General features: G+C 36.5%; 1 protein-coding gene across 1 annotated transcript in view; it reads right to left on the bottom strand.

The window, feature by feature from the left end:
• spg (dedicator of cytokinesis spg) overlaps positions 1–20,137 on the bottom strand; it is an 80,647-nt gene extending 60,510 nt beyond the window's left edge. The window contains exon 1 of the mRNA XM_077435151.1: positions 19,903–20,137. Within this exon, the coding sequence (XP_077291277.1) occupies positions 19,903–19,948 (46 nt within the window). The 5' untranslated portion in view covers positions 19,949–20,137. The remainder of the gene's footprint in view (positions 1–19,902) is intronic.
• Between the last annotated feature and the right edge of the window lie 1,099 nt (positions 20,138–21,236).

Raw genomic sequence — 21,236 nt, 5'->3', positions numbered from 1 at the left:
CATTAATTTTTTTTTACAAGTTCATGATATAAGCTATTTTACGAGTTTAGGTCTATTTATACTGGCACGGCACAGACCGGCAACCACACGTTAACATTCATATGTTCCGTAATGTGACAAAATCTCTTCATATCATACAGCAGTATCGAGCAAAACCTTTGGAAATATTCACGCACGGCGTGATCTCATAGTAGCGAGTGCACGCGGACTAACGAAAGTGCATATGAATATTTTCGGAAACGTCATATTGTGGCAATATTGACTCGACGATACGACACAAGCAATATAGTATATATAGAGTCACGCTCTATAGTATATATGGAACCCGATTTTGCCTTGCACTCGGCTTAAAAAAAGGCTGAACGTGCCGAAACGTGCGCTGCTGTACAGTACGAATAGAAGTAGTCTTTTCCGTGCACTGCTGTGCCGTGCTGTTGCTTTGCAGTGCTGGATAGTATGAATAGACCTTTATGTCTAACATATGTACATATGTACTATATAAAAATAAATGTTTGTTTATATATATGTATGTATGTATATTTGTTTGTCTGCTATATAAATTTACAGTTTCCAAATTATGTACATATGTAGATCCACCAAATTTGTTAAACTATCTTCTGGTACATAAAAACTTAAATTTGGAAGATCTTGGAGGCATGGTTAATAAGTTTCCATACAAAAACGACGGGCAAGTGTATTTTTCTATTATTATTTTAGTAGTTAATGAACCAATTTTAGGGCCAGACACCTTAGAAGATTTTATGTTTCCAATTTTCAATCACCCGTGTAACGCCATGCGGAAATGCCTGGCTTTGCCAAGCAACGCCATGAAGTATAATATAAAATTTGACATTGATTCTAATTATGCATAGAATTTAGGATGATACAAAAAAGTAATACAAGGCATTGATGACGCAAACGTTCACTTTGTTTATACATGAAGGTGACATTTACATTTTTTTTATTCTTAAGTAAATTTATGTAAACAATAAAACTAAAAGCGACGAAAATGGAAAGCGTCCGTTGCTATGTTATTATATATCATTCATAAAAACAAATATATTCCGAAGGCATAGAAACAATCAATTACGTTGAAAATCTGGATATAGATACTGGATTAATATGTAAAAGTGCAAAAAAAAAAAAAACAGTTAAAAGTGATAAACGCATTTTAGCGTAGAGATTAGGTAATTAATTGGTACTCGTGGACCACTGGTTTACCATCACTAATCGCCTGATCTCGCGTTCGCGTCAAAAAGGCCTCAGCCAATAAACGGGCCGCATACAACAACCAATAAGGTCTCGCGCCCCATCGACCAATAATCCTTCTGTACGGAGAGTACCCGATAGCCCCTCTACATATCCATGCTACAGTACATAGATAAATGTAAAGTAATAGAAGTGGCTTAAGGCGTCAGTGTTTGTTGTGCATTGTGCAATTTTTAACGATGCACTTCTCCATATTGCGAGTAATATGAACAAATGTTTATCAGATATACATATGTAAGTCGAACACTACTGTTGCGGGAACTAATTAATTATGGCGATAGCCATACCGTAATCTTACTACAGTATGACGCCTAAAGTCACTTCTATTGCTATTACATTTCCCTGATTTATGGCATCTAAATAAATCCTTAACCACTTCAAAGCCATAAGCGCACCGGTGTGCGCTCCTTCGTATTTATGACTCGAAATTAATTTCGGTTTCTTCACACAGATATCTTAAACTATCCTGTGATACTATTGAAATTGAAAAAAGTAAATATTTTTCGTTAGTTTGTGAATATGACAAGGGTTGGCGTAATCGGTTTCTACAAACGCGTGGTGATTGAGTGGTTAAAGGCACAGAAACACTGAATAGTACGGCACAGCTTGCTTGGGTCCACTCTAGCTGCGATGGGCGTATCATCAAGTCATTGTTGATTCGTTATTATTTCAACAAGTTCCTCCTACATTTCTTCAAATATGAAAATTACTGTCAAACCTATTACAATACAACGCATTTTTTTCCTAACGCATGTACGCTTTATGTGTTCATGCGTTGTTGTTTATTTTGTACTTGGTTATGTACAGTGTGGTTTTTTTTATTAGAGCAGTGATGTACGGTTGTTCTTGTGCGATATTCATGAACAACCGTCTCGTTCTCCGACGAAAGGGTCTCTTAGACTGTATCCGTTGAGGGGGGTGGTGGTCTCATGTTGAGGGCCTTAAGGGTCAAATTCCTTGACCTGTAAAGCGGTCTTTTATATCAATACAAAGATAAAATATCCGAAAACACTACAGGTGGTGAGTTTTGGACTGGATTTCCATAGCATAGATCAGGCGTGCTACCATTTTTTACAAGCCTCCTTTACGTTTCACTTACGATTACAATTCAGGAAAAAATTTGTCTCTTATCCGATCGTTTTCATACTTTGCCATATTGCTCATTTTGGTCATCAATATAAGTAAATGGATCCTCCGCCATTACGATAGAGATAAAATATCGTTTAATAGACGCGTTTGAAATTTGCAATGTGAAATCTGGTTGACGTCTATGTAGTCTTTAGTTTTATACATAGATGGCGGTAGTAAAATAAAATTATTGGTATTTTTATTCAAAATAATATTTTATATATCTTAATATTATATACAAAACTAAAAAAGAGGTTTGTTTTTAAAAAACTTTTTTTACAAGGCTATTTTTACATGTGCAAAACTAGCTAAAAAAAACACGTGCCACGTACCATTCTGTGTCTGCGCCCTAACCTAACCCTAACCCTTACAGTATCAAAACGAATATTGCAATCAAAAAATAAAGACAAAAAAAATGTCAAACACTGTTTATTATTTCCATACAAAGCGTACGATTTTTAAATACTAAAAATACTGTTGTTAGCGTTATCTCTTTTTATGACACTGTGCAAATTTTTTACAGTATTTACTCAAACAACAAAAAAATGGCATTTTCGTCAAAAATTGTCACAATTTATTAACAAACAGGTTCAGCTTCCCAGAACATCAACTCGAGTGCATCCTCAGCCAGGTCCAATTTTAACCGTAGCAAACCGGAAGTCGCAGAATTTGCGACGACTCAGCATGCGCTTCACATAAAACCTTTCAATCGCCGGAAAGACACAACCAAGCTTTGACCTTCCTCATTCATACACACCGAACTTCTTCTGATCGAGAAAACATTTCACACATCAACTGTCGACCGTTTGATGGGCGAGAAAACACATGTCAAACGGTACAAGTCATTCTCAAATGTCAAAACCAGACGGGAATGGTTCAAAATTGTATTTACACAGTAAACAAACATTGTTTCACGGTTTGAATGTCTATTTATGTAAAGAGAAGGTCGTTTCCATCTCCATATCGAATCCATACTTCGGCGATAATGAGAGACACGTGCACTGGTATAAACTGTGACGAGACGCAAAAGCAAGCCATTTACAAGGTAACAAGCAAGAAATAATGTGCCAATTGTGGCTGCAGATTGTGTAGATCGGAAAGTTGCCTGGGACAGGTATTTGAGTGCTCCAAAAACATTTTTTTTTGTTTGTTTGATTGTGACGAGACACATTTGCTATCTTCAAATAATGAAGTGTTTCAAGAAGAATATATGGCTTTGGTTTTCCAACTAAAAACAAAGATCTACCAAATTAATAGTAGTAATTAATTGGACAATTTATTGCTAATAGACTCATAAAGACTAATTAACCCTTTGAGTGCTGACGTATTTTCTGTTGAAAGCCCGCCCCGCTGAAAATTTCCAACTACAATTATTTAGAAATTCAATAGAAAGCAAGTATAAAAATTGTAGCTTATCCAAACAAACCCTAGATAACTACCGCCGAGGATTTCGAGTTTTGTAAAGGTGTGTTTACACTCTCTAATATATCTTGCAACAATATAAAATAAACAAAACAAGTCTATTAATCATTGTATTTTTCCAAAACGAGTTCCATCTTCTTCATTGTTGTTAAATGTAATGGTCACAATCTAAATGCCAAGCCATAATCTAAAATACTCAGCAGTTGGGGATTTCCATCGAGAAATTCTTCTATGGTTATAAATTCAGAAATTCCGGCGTAAACCAGTCTTTATAAACATTGACACGGATTACACGACCCATGTTCAATTCGTTGTTTTTCAATGCTACCTGGAAAGGCTTAGCGGGTAGTATTCTTGTTTATTTTTTACATACTCAAAAAACAACGCACATCGGCGTATTTCAGGCTGATGGACTTGTGGGCAAAACGCCGAGCGGCGTTGGTCAGCATTCAAAGGGTTAAGTAATAAGTGACTTGTATTATTGCATTTAAGAAGGATTATATGTAGAATACTTTGGAAAGGTGTTCGGATAAAAATAGCGGTCGCGAATGAATGGTCAAAGAAAATTGCGAATATATAAAATTTATCGGTGATTAAAGATCAAATAGTGAACTAGTGTCCGAGCTCTTCATAATTAAAATTGATGAAAAATCAAATATTATTAATAATTGTGTTAAAACTAATCCCAGTTAATAGACTTTGGACTAGATATATCAACACTTAATTCATTTATGTACATATATTTAAGCAATCAATTTAATTGGAACATCAACGCATTGTATGCGGGAAACGGAGATTTCAGTCTTTAGCGTCTTGTTGCTTGACAGCGGGAGACTGTGATCTCCGTTTATACCCATGCTCTCCGACTATGATTTCCATGAAAAGGGGTAGGTAACTAACCTTTTTAAAACAGCAAAGTGAGAAAAAAATTAAAAAAATTCACAAAGGCAGAAAATATATGGCATTTTACATGTCCACTTTTTTCCATGTTTGCAGTTTTCGTGTTCGGTTTTATCATATAACCTTATAAAAGATTAGCTCGTTTAATATTATAGGATTGATTGCATCTCTTTACATTCCAACGTGTGGATATTTACCTATAATTTTAACAGTTCCAAGACGAAACCTCCACGACTAAACGATTACATTATATATTACAATACTACGAAATTTAGTCATAAATAACAAACTCTATCATAAGACATTATGTCGCGTAATCATTTTGTAACGTAAGAAATTTGTCCGTAACTATTTAGTCGTGGACGTTGTCATTAGTAATAGCCAAGGTGCCGCTCATTGTACAATTGTTGTAAATGCTTTGTAAAAAAGGTTCAGCAAACCTTTAACAATGCATTTACAACATTTGAACAATGAACGGCACCTTGATTAACCGGGCTTTAGTCATTAGACGTTTTGTCTGTAGAAGTTTCATCATGACACCAGTTTTAACAGTCAAGCAGATGAGAGCGCGCGCGGTCCACTTGTACTCACATCACACGAAAGCGATTCATAATGTGGGTTCTCGCGAGCACTTAGAATGGAAGTTTGACCCTAAGCTTTCAATTTTAAATTTTACACAATTTCAACTCAAGTCCTTTAACATGTACAGGCTAACCTGACAAAGTTACATTTTAGTTGAACGATCAGAAATATTATACAGGCGGGTAAAAGCACTTCTTACAGTTGTGTCATTATTGTTGACATCCGTTATACCAACACATCTAAAAAAAAAACACAGATGCACATAATTTAAAACTAGTTGAAGAAACAAACGACTGTAATATTAAAACTAGAGATAAAATTTTCACCCACACATAATTATCACCGAGCGCGTCATATGAACAACGACACAAAAATAATATGCAATTTCTAAAATTTGATCACACATATTTTTAAAACTCAAAGCAAACGATCGAGCAAGCCAAAGATCATATCGCATTCTGCAAACTCATACACTATTAAATGCTAATACGATGGAAAAAAATCACTTGTTTATATTGTACACACACAAATGCGGTTTTTGTAATGATAATAGATAGTACAAATATAACAATAATTTCCTAACCGCAATAACGTCAATGAAAGGAATTGAGTGCGTGTAATAATATGCGTGTTTTTAATGAGCGGTGGCATTTAGAGGGTTAACGAGAAGCTGAAAGAAAGCGCGTGAGACCGTGTCCCAGTTTTGGCACAATGTCGTATAGAGAAATGCAAAAGCCGGTTTTGTTGTTTTCAGTCGCAAATAAGTAGGCGAGATGAAATCCAAACGAAGCGTATGATTTCTAAGCGATCAGTTCCGATTCCGATAGAAAATTTTCAAAAAAAAAAAATGTGCCGCGGAAGAAAATTTTCAACAACGTATTTGAAACTAGCCAATAGGGATTGCAATTTACTATTAAATTTCATTTATCCCCCATTACCGGTATAACTGGTTCTTCTTCCACTTTCCCAAAAATACATTTTAGCATTAAAATAGATACAAAAATTCGGGTGTGACCAACCCATGATTTATCTATGTATTTGAGGAATATAAGAAAGTCACAGAACAAAATTATATATTGAACCGTACAGACACATTCACACATACCGGCATCATTATAAAATAATAATAGCTAAGACATCATTTTCGATACAAATTGAGCGCAAATGTATGGAAACTTGCACAAGACAAAAGATCTACTTCCGATTGTCGGATTACGTTCAATTTTTTTTATTAATTAAAATCACTATCAGTATTATACACAATATATGTATATCAAAAAGATTAAAATAATTTAAAAGCTCAAAATAAAATAATGAAATATTGTTTTAAAAAAAAATACTACCGGTTTACGATTTCTGACCAAAACCTTATCAGCTCTAAGTTAGTACATAAATAATACAAATATAAATTTTCAGCTTGATACGTCCAGGGGTGTGGACAGAATAGTGGGCAAAACATTTTTGACTTTTCTAAGAGGAAAAAATCCCACTTCCGGTTTATAAAATTTAATAATTCTTTTTTTTAATTCATCACATTGATATAAGAATTATACTTGATTTTTTTCGTGACGAGCACACATGTTTAAGGGGTTGAAAAAAATAATGGAAGAAAAATCGAACAAGAGTAAACTGCCACTTCCGGTTGACGGATGCTTACCAAATAAATAACTTGGTATTAAACTTAAACTTCTAGATATGAAATTTCAGTTCAATAAACCAAAAGGTTTCTGAGAAAAACATAAAAAACATCGATTCTCTAGAATAAAAGTATTACTTCCGGTTCCGATAAAAAGTATAGAGTTATAAATGTTATTATTTCTATTAAATGTAAAAAAAACTCAGTCCAATTCAGTCAGCGGTTTGGGAGATAATTGAATTTAAAAACTTAAAAACAAGAGGACACATACATATAAGGGGAGGTACCATTTCCGGTCAACTTAAAAATTTGAAAAAAATTTACGTCGTGTCGATAAGAATTTCAATAACCGATACTAAGTTTCAGTTCGATACGACTAACGGTGTTCAAAAGATCCCCAAAATACACAGACACACATACTTTTTTTAGATCATGAAAACGTGATCACTGATCAGTAGTCACCGGAGCCTGAGGGGGCCGTGTATTGTTCAAAGATTGTAAATGCATTGTTAAAGGTTTGCCGAACAATGGATAGCACTGTGACTATCCTACCTCTACTGATCAGTAATCGATTCCGAGTTCGAATCAGTAAAAATCTCGAGTTAAATTTTCGCATGATCACAAAACTTCATCTAAAAATTGTTACTACGTACATACATAGATGAAGTAAAAAGCGCAAAGTTGCAGTCCTCCGCTATTGACAACTGTCAACTGTCAAAAGTGTTTACTTTTGTTTACGTATTACGTATTATAATGATGATATTAGGTCGTAGAGTCGAAGCCAGTGTCGTAGGTGTCAAAATGCCGCAAGACGAAGGGTAAAAAAGAAGAAATCCAGCAGAAAGAAGCGTTGGTCGTTGTCGGTTCGTATTTCGGTATTCGCGACTTTGCCGATACAGTACACATGTCATTTTAATACATATTTCATCCGTTTTTTAAGTAGCAAATATATTTTTTCAATGATCAAAGCAAAGTTCCTAATGCAATCTATATCCGTCATTAAGAAATGCCCACGATTTTTTTTAATGTACAGAAGCTTTTTTTAATGTACAATTTTTTTTAAATGCACATTTATTTTATAAAATGTATGTTTAAATTGTCCCATAAAATAAATATCATATGTAATGAATGAATTCGTGACATACACCGAGCAGACTGTGCGCTAACTAATCGACTTGATTATTGATACTACTGTGAAGTTAGCACTCAGTAACCATACTATGAAGTTCAACCATCAGCCAGGTCAAGCAAGTACGTTCGTACAAAAATCCACATGATGACATGACTTCAGTGTCTTAATTCGATAAATTCAACAGCTTCAACAAGTATTATACGCACATACGCCCTTTCGAAATCGATACATCGTCAATATATAAAATATGCACGCAGATAAGTGTGGAGATAAATCGAGAGTTATATTTGCTCCGTCCAATTAAACGAAACGACACCAGATAAACCCGAGTCGTATATTCGTTATCTCATTTAATACGTAAATGCGGGCACACGTATGTGCAAAGGATTTCCGCGAAATACCAAACGCGTAAAAATGAGCAAACATCCCCCCGAATGTTTATTTTTTTATACATTATAAAAAACAACCCCTATAAATAGATAAGGTCGTGGGTAGACTTTAACGAGTCATAATTGGACCGAAATAATACGACAACGCTGTTCAAATACGACCGGAAGTGTTTCGAGTATTTATACGATGGCTTTCAATCAATGAAACGCCAAACTTGGCCGAGGTCTTTTGTTGGATGAAATTGGTGGCAGCACGTGATTATACAATAGGCGTGGAAACGAAAGGGAAATTTGCTTCAATAACGAAAGTAAATTTGTCGTTGTTCGGACTCGGCGCTAAATAGCCCGTCCCAATTATAAAGACACAGCAAAAGGATAAACGCAGAGATCGACGCGTGGGGTCAACCGGATGTGCACCCATCCGAGTCAGCCAGAGTAAATAAAAATAAATATTGCGCTCTAGTTTCGTGCATTGTTTCAACGCTGTGGCAGGTATGGGGAGGCGCCTTCCCCGTCGTCTTAGGGCCGGGCCGCACCGTGCAACTTTGCCGGCCGACTTGTTGCGCGACACGAAAAAATGTATGGAAATGTGTGCGACAAAAGTTGACGGGTGTGGCATGTCCCATCTACCTGCATGAATTGGTCTGGTCGCCCTCAATCAAGTCGCTCGCAAGTCGCACGGTGCGGCCCGGCCCTTAGGGCGAAATCATACGGCGGTGAATGTGGCACGCGGGTTTTTTTAGATACTTTAAAACATGCAAAAAAAATGATGCGTTCCATTCAGTGCCGTGCCGGGTATTCATGGAACGCCCGGCACGCCCAGCCCCACAATGATCATATGGACCTTTTTCGGTCACATTGTATGCTTGTACTTAGCCTTGCTTGACAGTGATCGATAACGATGTATCCCATATTTGAAGAAATGTGGGAGACCACCCACGGCGAGGAGCCATGCACACGATATTCCGTTCATCGCTGTGTATTTTCGACATGCCGTTCATCGCTGTGTACTCCCAGAAAGGTACGCAGCACGTGTTTTTTTTAAAGATAGTTTTGCACTATATAGTTTAACCTATATTATGGCACCCAGGCCAAAAATCCTTGTATTGACATAAGGTTGACAGTAATCGATAGCGGTGATTTCCAAATTTGAAGAAATTTTGAGTTTGAGATATACTTTTTCACCACAGGATTCCAAGAACGCGCCTGTTCAATACGATTCAGTGCGTTTACACCAGTGGCGGCTCGTGATAATTCATAGAGGGGGGGGGGGGGGGTTGCAGAGAGTAATCGGCCTGTAGTAGCTCGTTGACCATACCGGTGATCAAATGCAGACAAAAATAGCATGCATATGTACTATACTGGGAGGGCTGTAGCCTCGCAGCCCAAATAGACGAGCCGCCACTGATTTGCACCTGTAAAGTATTAATAGAGCTGAACGCGTTATGGACTCTAGTTGTGAAAAGCCGTAGGGGGTCTACCGGGCACTGTCAGCACTAGGGATTGCAATACCGGTATACCGATAAATCCCCAAAATTTTAAAATTTACCGGTAACTTCCGGAAACTATTTCATCGCGAATTAAAAACATATATAGGCATATAATAATATTAAATTTAAAATTTATGCAACATGTCAAGGTCAGTTCCAAAACTAATGGTTTTGTTGGGAAAACAAATGCTCCGAAAATGCTTGACGTTGTTGTGACGCGAAAAACGGAGACGTGTTTTAGCGTAGAAAAATTACACAGAAGTGTAATACAAGTCATAATAAAAAATATGAAGTTTAAGTTAAGCTGCCAGATTATATAGGAATACATTTGAACTAACCGAGTTGCTTGGCGGTACTTGGGAAATAAAATAGACTTTCAGAAAATTTTATATGGATGTCTATTGATCCGAACTGAGGATTGCAATACCGGTATACCCGTTTACCGGTAAATCATCAAAATTTCGCCATCGGTAAATACCGGTAAATTATAAAACTTCCGGTATTTACCGTAAACTATTTAATCGCGAATTAACAACATACATAGGCACATGATTGCATAATATTACAATAAAAATCTATGCAAATGGCGTATTGTGAATTAGTTTGTCTGGAATTTGTTTATTTTGAGTACTAAATGTGGTAATTTCAAATTGATAAATTAACTGGCAACACAGACTGACAAAATCGTGATAAATGTAACGTAAAAATAAACGTAAGATAATCTACATTTTTTTTTTATTTACCGGTAAATACCCAGTATACCGGTAGTGGGAAAAATTATTAACCGTTTACCGGTTTATGAAATTTTACGGTAAATCGCAAGCCCTAGTCAGCACATAGCGTATACGATTAAAGTGAGACAATATCTTGAGTCTCGTTAGTTAGACCTGGAACTGTAGTTCTTGTAAGGTTTGAGAATCTTTTGAATATAACAGTTCTGGATTCATATTAAATCAAGATTCATGGGCTTAATTTGATGTGAAACAGTTTAGTTTCAGCTTCTTCAAAGTCCTGCTTCAAGACATATGACAACATAAACACCTCACAAGAAGCAATTGCACAATTATTCACTTGATTTCTCATGCAAAACATCTAGAACCCACTTTGTTCCACACATTGCACTCCAGAATCATCTGTTCCAGTATTTATTTTATTTTTATAAAACTTGACTCACGATGACTTGTGCGAGGCGCCGTGTCAGAGCAACCAAAAAAAAAAGCACAAGCTTTGTACAAGGAGAGAAGATGCAAAGGAAGCAAGCATATGATAATATACGACGGGTTTTATGTGCATTACGTGGTGTCGAACATCCTGGTTCAAGATCCAGGGATCGGGTAGCGTTTTCATTTCCAGGAACTGCTAGAAAATCTCAACGGGTAGAAAAGAAATATGTCGGACTCGTGAGGCGTCCTTGTCGATTCCGAGAATGGCACACGAGCTACGAGTTACAAAAGGCTAAGGAATCTCCCGTTGGAGACGAATCGGCATGCGAAGCACGAACGACGACCATCGATGACCTGGAGATGGAAAGAGACAAAAATATGGCGACGGAAAGAGATGGAAGATCGTGGAACGGAAGACGAACCCAAGCAGCTGGAGGGAAGTGAAGCGTGGTGTCTGACAATGAAACGGCGCCAATTACCACAAAAAAAAGTTGGGCGACCAACAAACGATTTTAATCAGACAGTATTCCAGTCACAGAATACACTGATGTACAATAATTCTTGAGAAGTCAATAGAATATTCGACTTGACTTAAAGTGGTTCCGTAGTTTCTAATAAATCGCCTAATTTTGGCTGAGCGATAGCTACTAGATAATTTCATAGCGAAAAAACGGTTCGATGATAACATCCCGAATGTCGCTATGAAAATCGCTCGCGCGGACTCCTTTAGCACGAAAATTCGTCGCCTAAGAAAATTGCCGTACAGTAAACTATCCCGTATAAAAAAGCATTTGTTGAGCAATATTTGGACAGTTTTCTGTACGGCAATTATTCAAAGCCGCGCGAGCGATTTTCGTGGCGGCGGTTATCTTGGTAGCGAATCACATTTGGAATGTAACCCGTTTACCCGAAAAAACACATAATTATTGTGATAACTGCAATTTTGAGATCATGTTGGTTCAAACCAAAAACGAGGCTTTTTTTGATGTGTGGGACTGGATGCGGAAGCAAACACATCATAATATCTTAGCAGCCAACACTTATTTATTTAAGGTTAGGTTAAGTTAGGGTTGGTTTTATTGTTATATCCAGTGGCGGACTGGCCATACAAGCGAACATGCCCGATGGCAAGTGGGCCCCACTATCTGTTAGAAAATATGGGCCCTCAGTAAAATTAAATAACTTTTCAACTATTTCACGTGTGTAAAAATTTATAGGATATTGCACTTTGGGACCTAAAGTTTAGGTATTTCAACAAAACAAATTTCGTACGATATACACAAACAACTAATACATGCTTTTACAGCCCAAGGATCGGTTAACTTTTTATTAGGCTCGAAATGTAAGTTTCAACATTTGCGTGGGGCCTTTTGCCGGGCCCATTTCCAACCTCAAGATTATATATATACCAATACCTATGTAACAACTACCTACTGAAATAAAAATGGGAATAAACAAATTTCCGTCAATAATATAAACTGAATTGCTTAAAACAATTTTGATAGGACGATTCATCATCAACCAGCGATTAGAAATTTAATTCATATTTTCAAAATAACATTTGATTATACTTCGACGATATAGTAAGATTTAAATACACAATTTTAAACAGTTTCCGAATATAAAATCTATTCCTAATCTAGACACATCCATGTATATAGAAATATAGGATAGGGGCCCCCTCCCCAAAATCCCGATTTTCGATTAACATTAATTGAAAATATTATGCATTGTTTTCAGGGACGTAATTTGGGGGGGGGGGGCTTAGGGGGGTAATCGCCCCCCTAAATTAAGGAATAGTGTGAATTTATAAAATATTATAAATTTAATGATTAATGAGATACTACGGATCTATGAATGCTACGTTTATTTCTTATGTATGTTACTTTTGGGCTATGTGCTTTGAAAAAAAAAAAAATTTTATTATTTCGAAGCAAGTATATTTTGGTTTTTAAGTGGTATGCCTTGGGTAAAATTCTTAGAAATTGTTCATCCTATGGAGCGAATCGTTAGAAAGGTCCTCTTTACTTTATTTTGTCTCAAAAACACATGTGTAACGTTAATTTTTCCAAAAGTTAGTATATTATTTGTTATCAAGAAAGGTTTTAAATTAATATGTTACTGAATCGGTTCAATCACAAATGATTTTATTTCTCGTATTTTTATTTTATTTGCAGACGTCCATTCTCTCACAAAACAATGAATGAGATGGATTTAAACTTCATGTGTAACGAATTCGGTCCAAAAAACGTTTTAGTTATTCAATAAAATTGCTCTCTGACCAAAACCTTATCAAATTTAGTACATAAAGAATACAAATATAAATTTTCAGCTTGATACGTTCAGGGGTGTGGTAGAAAACATTTTTTAATTTTTTAAGAGGAAAAAATCCCAATTTTGGTAAATTAAATTTAATGATTTTTTTTATTATATTTTCATCACATTGATACAACGAATTATACATGAAATCATGAACAGCACACATATTTAAAGGCTCGATTAAAATAGTGGAAGAAAACTGCCAACAGGAGTAAACTGTCACTTTCGGTTAACGGGTGTTCACGAAATTTTATATATAATTTGGCATTAGATTTATAATTCTATATATGTAATGTCAGTTCAATACGCCGAAAAGTTTCCGAGAAAAACATAAAAATATCTCAATCTTATAGGGTAAAAGGACTACTTCTGGTTGAGATAAAAATAATTTTATATATACATATACATATATAAAATAATAAAAAGACACACAGAGCCACACACATTTTTCTATATTATGTAAACGTAATCAGTAATCGATTCTGAGTTTGAATTATCCCATGATCACAAAACTTTATTTATTGTTATTACGTACATATGTATGTACATACATAAGTAGATAAAGTGAAAAGACAGTCGGTAGAAATTAAGTTAATTGATAATTTTTTAGTGACAGTTTGATGGTCGATTTTTGTTGACCATGTGAAGATTTTTGGAAAAAAAATTTTAAATTTTTACATCATTTTTTTTATAATTATTTTTGAAAAATTAAGCTTATTTTTTGCATATTTTATAACTCAATAAAGTTTATGCAAAGAATACTTTCCATTTTTATTCCGATATAAAAAAGGATTTTTTGAAAAAAAATTGAATTTGATCAATCTTTGCCTGCCCCCCCCAAGAAAAAGCTGAAATGACGTCCCTGATTGTTTTCTACCGAAAGTAAAAGCCGCTTTTATGCCGCATTCTTTTATGATGAATTCTATTTACCTAGGACAAGGGTTATAACGAAATATACAATGTAATTTATGGATCTATTTTGCTTTTACCATTTTTCTTGTACCTAAATTTATGTATTCCCATTTTTGAAAAAAAAAAAAAAAAAAAAAAAATTTCCCTTGATTTTTAGCGTGATGGAAAGAAGAAAATTTTGTTATATGGGGGGGGGGGGGACAAATTTTTTTAACCCTGGGTGGGCCCCCTTTGACTCCTGGCATGTACTAATTTCAGTCCCAGTCCGCCACTGGTTATATCCATACTCACTGCTTGAGTCAGTGAAATTATAATCTCACTAGTGAAATTATAGTTTCACCGACAGTTAAAGTTTCACTGTGACTTCAAATTATTCCGCGTGGGTGGCCGAGAACAATCAATTATGTGGATAAATCGTCTAGATAGGTTATACAACTAATATCAAGACGATTCGTATCGTCTTTAGGTCCTTCAGTCTAAGTACCAATCAAATGAGAGTTGTTATATTTCAATTCACGGATGTTTACAGCATGGAGAAAAATACCCGATTACTATTGATGAGCTAAGATGTTTTCATCGCCAGCAATCGCTTATGTTAAAAGTTTTTCAACCAATAGGAATTGAGATTTCGATTTTTCCCACTGCAAACACTACTAAAATTCAATTTGAATTTAAAATCAACCAGACTAAGCACCTACAGAACAATAATTCAAGACTCGTCTTTCTTTGGATATTTTCTTCACGCGAGAAGTATTCAAGCCGTTAAATCCACCACTACTAAACGTCATACGATTTGCAAAGACGTCAAAGTAAGACGTCATACAATTTTGAGCAATCTTATGATTGGTACTTGGACTAAACTAGATTGTAGACGAGCATCCTATTGCATCACTATGTAAGTAACTTCGCTCGATTTAAGTTAGGGCGAAAAAACACACTGCACCCTAGCCCATATATGTACATGGCACACAGTCTCAAAAATCACCCCCTGGAGTGTTTTCGGTGATATTTTAACCTTGTATTTATTCTTGCTTGACAGTGATCGATAACGGTTAATCCCAGATTAAATGGTTAATCCATGAAGAAATTAGGATAAACTTGTCGGTTGCATATGGATATGCATACACGTGTGACCTCCCAAATATCATATATATAAAGACGGTAATCTGTGTGTGTGTGTGTGTGTCCTAACTCTCGCCGAACACAATGAACGAATCGATAAAAATCGATTAATTCATTTTTCGACGAGACGACTTTGTCGCGACTCGAACCGATCACCCCAAATAGCCTGAATATGGGTCTAAATTGAGCTAATGATCTCGGAAATCACGCCAAATCCAATTTTCCATTTCGCCTTTTTTTTTTAAACATTAATTGAAATATTCCTTCTCGCCATATAAAAATACGTAATTTTAATAATTTCATTTAGCGAGGTTTTGAACCATTTTTTTATGTATTTATTTTCAATTAAATTATAATTATAATTTAAATTATTTATATTTTGACGATATTCGAGAAAAAAATTGATTTCATTCACCGCGGGCGCCGGGAATCGAACCTCGGACCCTCCGTTCCAAACGCAATGTCCTCATGAGCTCGCGTCGCACGCCATATCCTCGCCCAGAATACGTGTTGTAAATACACATCATATGTATATGCACGTAATTTGTTATGTGTAATAATAATATTCAAAGTTGCGAGGTCAATGACCGTTTGTGTATAATCGGAAAATATTACATTTTGTTAACGTTAACTTTAAGAATTGAAAATTACTACAAATAAAGAATTGAAAACTATCTATGAGAGTCTACGAAAATAACGGTTCCAGTTCCGGATTTTTTTTTTAGTTTTATACGGGTATATAATAATTTTATACCCATGCGATGATATTTCATCGGGCTATTCACTAGTTAATATTATATACGTGCAATTACACCCGAATTCGGTTTGTGGAACAAAAACTGTTTACGGTCACAGTGATAAGTCAAGGACACGTGACGTCCCATACCACTCAGTGTGTTTTTCGTCCCATACCATTCAAGTGCATTTTCGAGATCGCGTCTCGTCTAACTACATATCAAGGGTATCAGGGACGGATCGTCTCAAGGAGCGCTGTTGCAGCGAACCCCCCCAGTCAAAATTTAAAAATTGATATCAATATACTAGTAAATTCACGAAAAATGAGTGGGTATTTTCAAGAAGTGAAGCATAACATATGGTAGGACAATAATACAAGCAGTGGCGTGCGGTGAAATTCTCTCCGTTTTTGTACGCGAGTAGGATACAAGGGGAATCGGTATGATGTCACCTGTTCCCCTTGCGTCCTGCTCGCGCACACGTAAGTAAGGCTGTGTGACAAAAACAGAGAGAATTTCACGGCACGCCACTAAATACAAGCAATTGTTCCCGCCGAGCCTGGTGCGTCAATGATCTATTTCGAGTGTGCGTTTTGTTTTGCGCCCCTATTGATAAATCCTCCATACAAAATTGTTCTCGACACGTGAAACAGATACATGTACATATTTGCATACAAAAAAGCGAAAGCAAGCTGATATAAGGATTGTAATAAAAAAAGGCTAATATGGATCAAAGCTCGAAAGTTACGATTTTATTCGATCGGCTCCGCAGATCTCTGATCTTCCAGTTGTCTCATAACTAGTCACCGGAGCCTGAGGGGGCCGTGTATTGTTCAAAGGTTGTAAATGCATTGTTAAAGGTTTGCCGAACAATGGATAGCACTGTGACTATCCTACCTCTACTCATAACCTTGTCCTTAACCCTTTGAATACTGACCAACGCCGATGTCTTGCATTGAAAATGCATTGAATATGGGTCGTGTAATCTGTGTCAATGTTTATAACCATGTTTATATTTATAACCATGGAAGAATTTCTCGATGGAAATCCCTAACTGCTGAGTATTTTAGATTGTGAGGCAATACATTTAACAACAATGAAGAAGATGGAACTCGTTTTGGAAAAATACATTAATTAATAGACTTGTTTTGTTTATTTTATATTGTTGCAAGATATATTAGAGAGTGTAAACACACCTTTACAAAACTCGAAATCCTCGGCGGTAGTTATCTAGGGTTTGTTTGGATTAGCTACAATTTTTATACTTGCTTTCTATTGGATTTCTAAATAATTCCAGTTGGAAATGTTGGCGAAATTTTCACCACTCGGAAGGGTTAAGGTTGTATGTGAGATATCAATCGGCTTTTATTAATTTTCGAAACTAGTGAACTCCCTATGTATTTAATTATTCACCAGATGCCACTAATATAGGTATAATAATTCCCTAGACGAGACCGTCCTTATATCAGAATAACTTTCTATTTTTAACCGATTTTCCCTTTCGTTTTCTCACCTATTACCCGAAAAGACAAACTGTCACGAATTTATAAACATTGTAGACGCGGACACAAATAAACCCTCCACTTTGGTCACACCGGACTATGCATTTCCATCGGAGACGACACATTGAGCTATTCAAATTCGACAAATTTCAGCACAATGCTCCATTACGCCTTCGTATAAGGACACAAGGTAAAATTGTGAAAGGAAATCACGTTTGAGGAGTCCCCTGCCGTATAATGAACACACGTAATCCTTTCCGTTCCCGCCAACATTACACTACCACCTAAACGTAGACAATCGAAACGAGTGCAATAGAAATTTCAATTCAACCGAGATGATATCGGAGAAAAATTGCACAAAACATATCAATAAAAAGTGATTAATTATAATCAACTTTTCTTAAACACATCAATCGGTTATCAAAACAGGAAGTTTAATATAAAACATCACCGTTTAGCGACACAATTCAACAACGAAACAAAGAAAAATATATAAACCGAATGACTGTATCGTTTAATCAGCGCCGAGCGTACATTAAATAATAAATAAAAAAAACCACACAAGGCAATAGAAATATCTAATGTAAGTGTATATAAATAATAAAATACAATTTCACAATAAATAAGTCATGTATGTATGTAGGTTTGCAATACAATCGGACAAACACAGACTTTTCTTTATGTACAGTACGGCAGCGAGGTATTCATTACTCATACGAGAACACTTCCTCTTAATTGGCCGATGATAATATTAACAGGTGTGTTCAATATTGTCAACGAGCTCGTTTAATGATAGATAAAACTAAGAAGGCCAAGTTTTCATACTAGAAATTAGCACTCGGATACAAGTCTGTGTTATGATTGAAGATATTTAGGTTCGGATTAAATTAACCAGGCGACTATAAATCATATCCGCTATTGTTTATGTATATATGTAATTTATGGAGAGAAAATCTGATACAAAACGGAGAGCTACATAAGATATCCCATTAACGGAGAAAAATTTTAATCAGTCGCAGCTTATCTTATAAACAAAATACGTATATTACGTATATAAAAATCGTATTTAGTTAATATTATAATATATAATACTTAAATTACTAACAAAAATAAAATAAAATTGTAAAACAGAAAATGATTAGTAGATCAGTAGCTATTAATAAAATAGATATAAGATGAATTGTGAACATAATATTGTAATAATAATTAAAAATCAAAATATATATAAATAAAGGTACAGAATTGTATCGATAAGTAATATAATTATTATTAAACAACAAATTGTAAATCTAGCATTGTATGTATTAAAGTTAAATGTAGCTTTTGGATAATTTGGCTCTATTGATAAGATCAAACTTTCCAATCCTATATTTAATAAACATATAAGCTCCATCTTTGAACAGATGGTAAGTAAGTTAGTAAGTTATATTATCAGTCATTGACTGTTTGTTGAAAAATTCTAATCAGAAATGAGAATTAACTTGATGATTTATTTAATAAGAACTGCTTTCTAAATTCTATTAAAAAAATATTGACAATTTAATTTATAGTGGAAAGATTGGCTGATAGTTTCAATCTGATTCGACTTTTTTTGATGGTATTTGAAAGTAGTTGATTCAAATGAGAACTTTAGGATCTATGGATATTCAATCAATAAGATTCAGAATCACAACATGTCTTATTAGAGTTCGATCACTATTTTTTTTTTTTTTTATATACAGAGAGAAACTTACAGCTAAAATAAATAGTTAAGCCAATTAAAAGTTTCTTCAGATAGCATGAAAGATGGAACTTGCTATGAAGGATTAGCCAATAAAAAAACAATACAAAAAGAAAAATAATAATAATAGTAGATTATGATGAGTTACTTTTTAATTTGAATATATAAATATTAACAAAAGTTGCAATCACATTCAACATAATATAGACGGTTTCCATTGATGAATTTGTATATAAAAAAATTCATTCAAGAACGGCAATAAAATGTGTATGAAATGTGTATAGGAGTCGAGAGCTGAAGAATGTGCAAGCAGTGCGATGTTGGGTGAGAAATGTTTGCTTTAGTGATACCGATAGTCATCGATGAGTGGGAAGTGTTTGTTGACATGGAGAGTGGCGATTTGTAGGTTATGTGCAAGGGGGAGAAGGGGTGGGGTGATGAAGCGAATGTGAAGGTGCAAAGTGAAGTGAAAGAGTCCTCACCGACGGCGCTCCGCTTGTGCTTGAGGGGCGACCAGTTGGGGCGCATCTTGGCTGCGGGGGCGGGGGTGGCGGGGGGCGGGGAAGGGTGAAGGGTGTGTGGGGGTGTGTGTGAGAGGGGGGGGGGCGCGTCCGTCCGCGACGCGCTCCGCGAGGCGCGCCGCCTCCGAATGCGCTTGACGTTTCTGCCGCACAGACACAATAACAATAATAGTATACACACCGACACCGACACACCGCATTCAATACAGTCATACCAGTGCTAAAAAATACCGGCTGTCGGCCGCTCTCGAACCGCTTTCCGCCGCGGCCTGGCATTTCGAATTTGCTCCTATTTTTCGGTTCTTAGAGTCCCACGACGGGAAATTAGAGCACCCGATTGAACAGCGTGTACGTCCATTTGGGGTCTACCTCACGGCACCGAAGATCGAAAAATCAAATATCGGAAGGCAAAGATTGAAAATCAAAAGATCAACAAAAAAAAAGAGTGCATGGTAAACGGTACTTTAGTAGCGGGAAAACACCGGTTGTCCGAGCCAAAAACCCTCATGGCCGTTGGTTGTCCTCTTACGGCTTCGGCTTTTGTTTTCTCTTTTTTTACACCGACCATCTGTCAGTCGCTCTAGATTCTCCCGTGGGTCCGGCGCCCGGTGATCCCGGCGCGGACCGCCAGATGCAGCGTCCCTCGTAAAAGCCGGCCTCGAACTAAGGCAGGCTGGCCCCGTGATCCACCCAAGTCTGATATCATAGAAGTCATTGGCATCATAGAAGCCCTCCGAGGAGTATGGCTTTGTGGCGGCTCGCTTATACGACATGGTCGAGTTTGGTTGCCTTCCTGCGAGTGGGAACCAACTCGGCTGGGTTCGGAGAGCCACTACTCACTCTGCCTTTAGCTGTCATATAATAAACACGTGCATTAACAAGCCAGTCGTCTCATTCGTTCATCCTCCATAACTGGTGACCCCCGACATCGAGCCACGCAGCCTCGATCAATTTCAACATGCCGCTCATCCCTGCCTCGCCGAGCCAGGCGGGAAAACTACCCGTCGCGCCGCCATCGCCATCGACACAGCACGTTGCGGCCCGCGGGTGACAATAAACGAGCAGACACGGCTACCTACCTACCTACCTACCTACCGACTGGAGTCCAGCCACAACGTCGATGACAGGTGCTTAAAAAAATGGGGGAGCGAATGAGACGACGATCTTGACAGCTGGATGTGGAGTCATGCGCGATCCAGTACACATAGAACGGTCATCCAGCACCACAAGACATACACCACCTCAGCACCATCATCATCATCAAGGCCCCGTCCGTCCCCACGAGCGTCGTCACG

The sequence above is a fragment of the Arctopsyche grandis genome, chromosome 7 (genome assembly GCF_051622035.1).
Source record: "Arctopsyche grandis isolate Sample6627 chromosome 7, ASM5162203v2, whole genome shotgun sequence".
NCBI classification, from domain to species: domain Eukaryota; kingdom Metazoa; phylum Arthropoda; class Insecta; order Trichoptera; family Hydropsychidae; genus Arctopsyche; species Arctopsyche grandis.
This window is presented reverse-complemented; position numbering and strand designations above follow the sequence as displayed.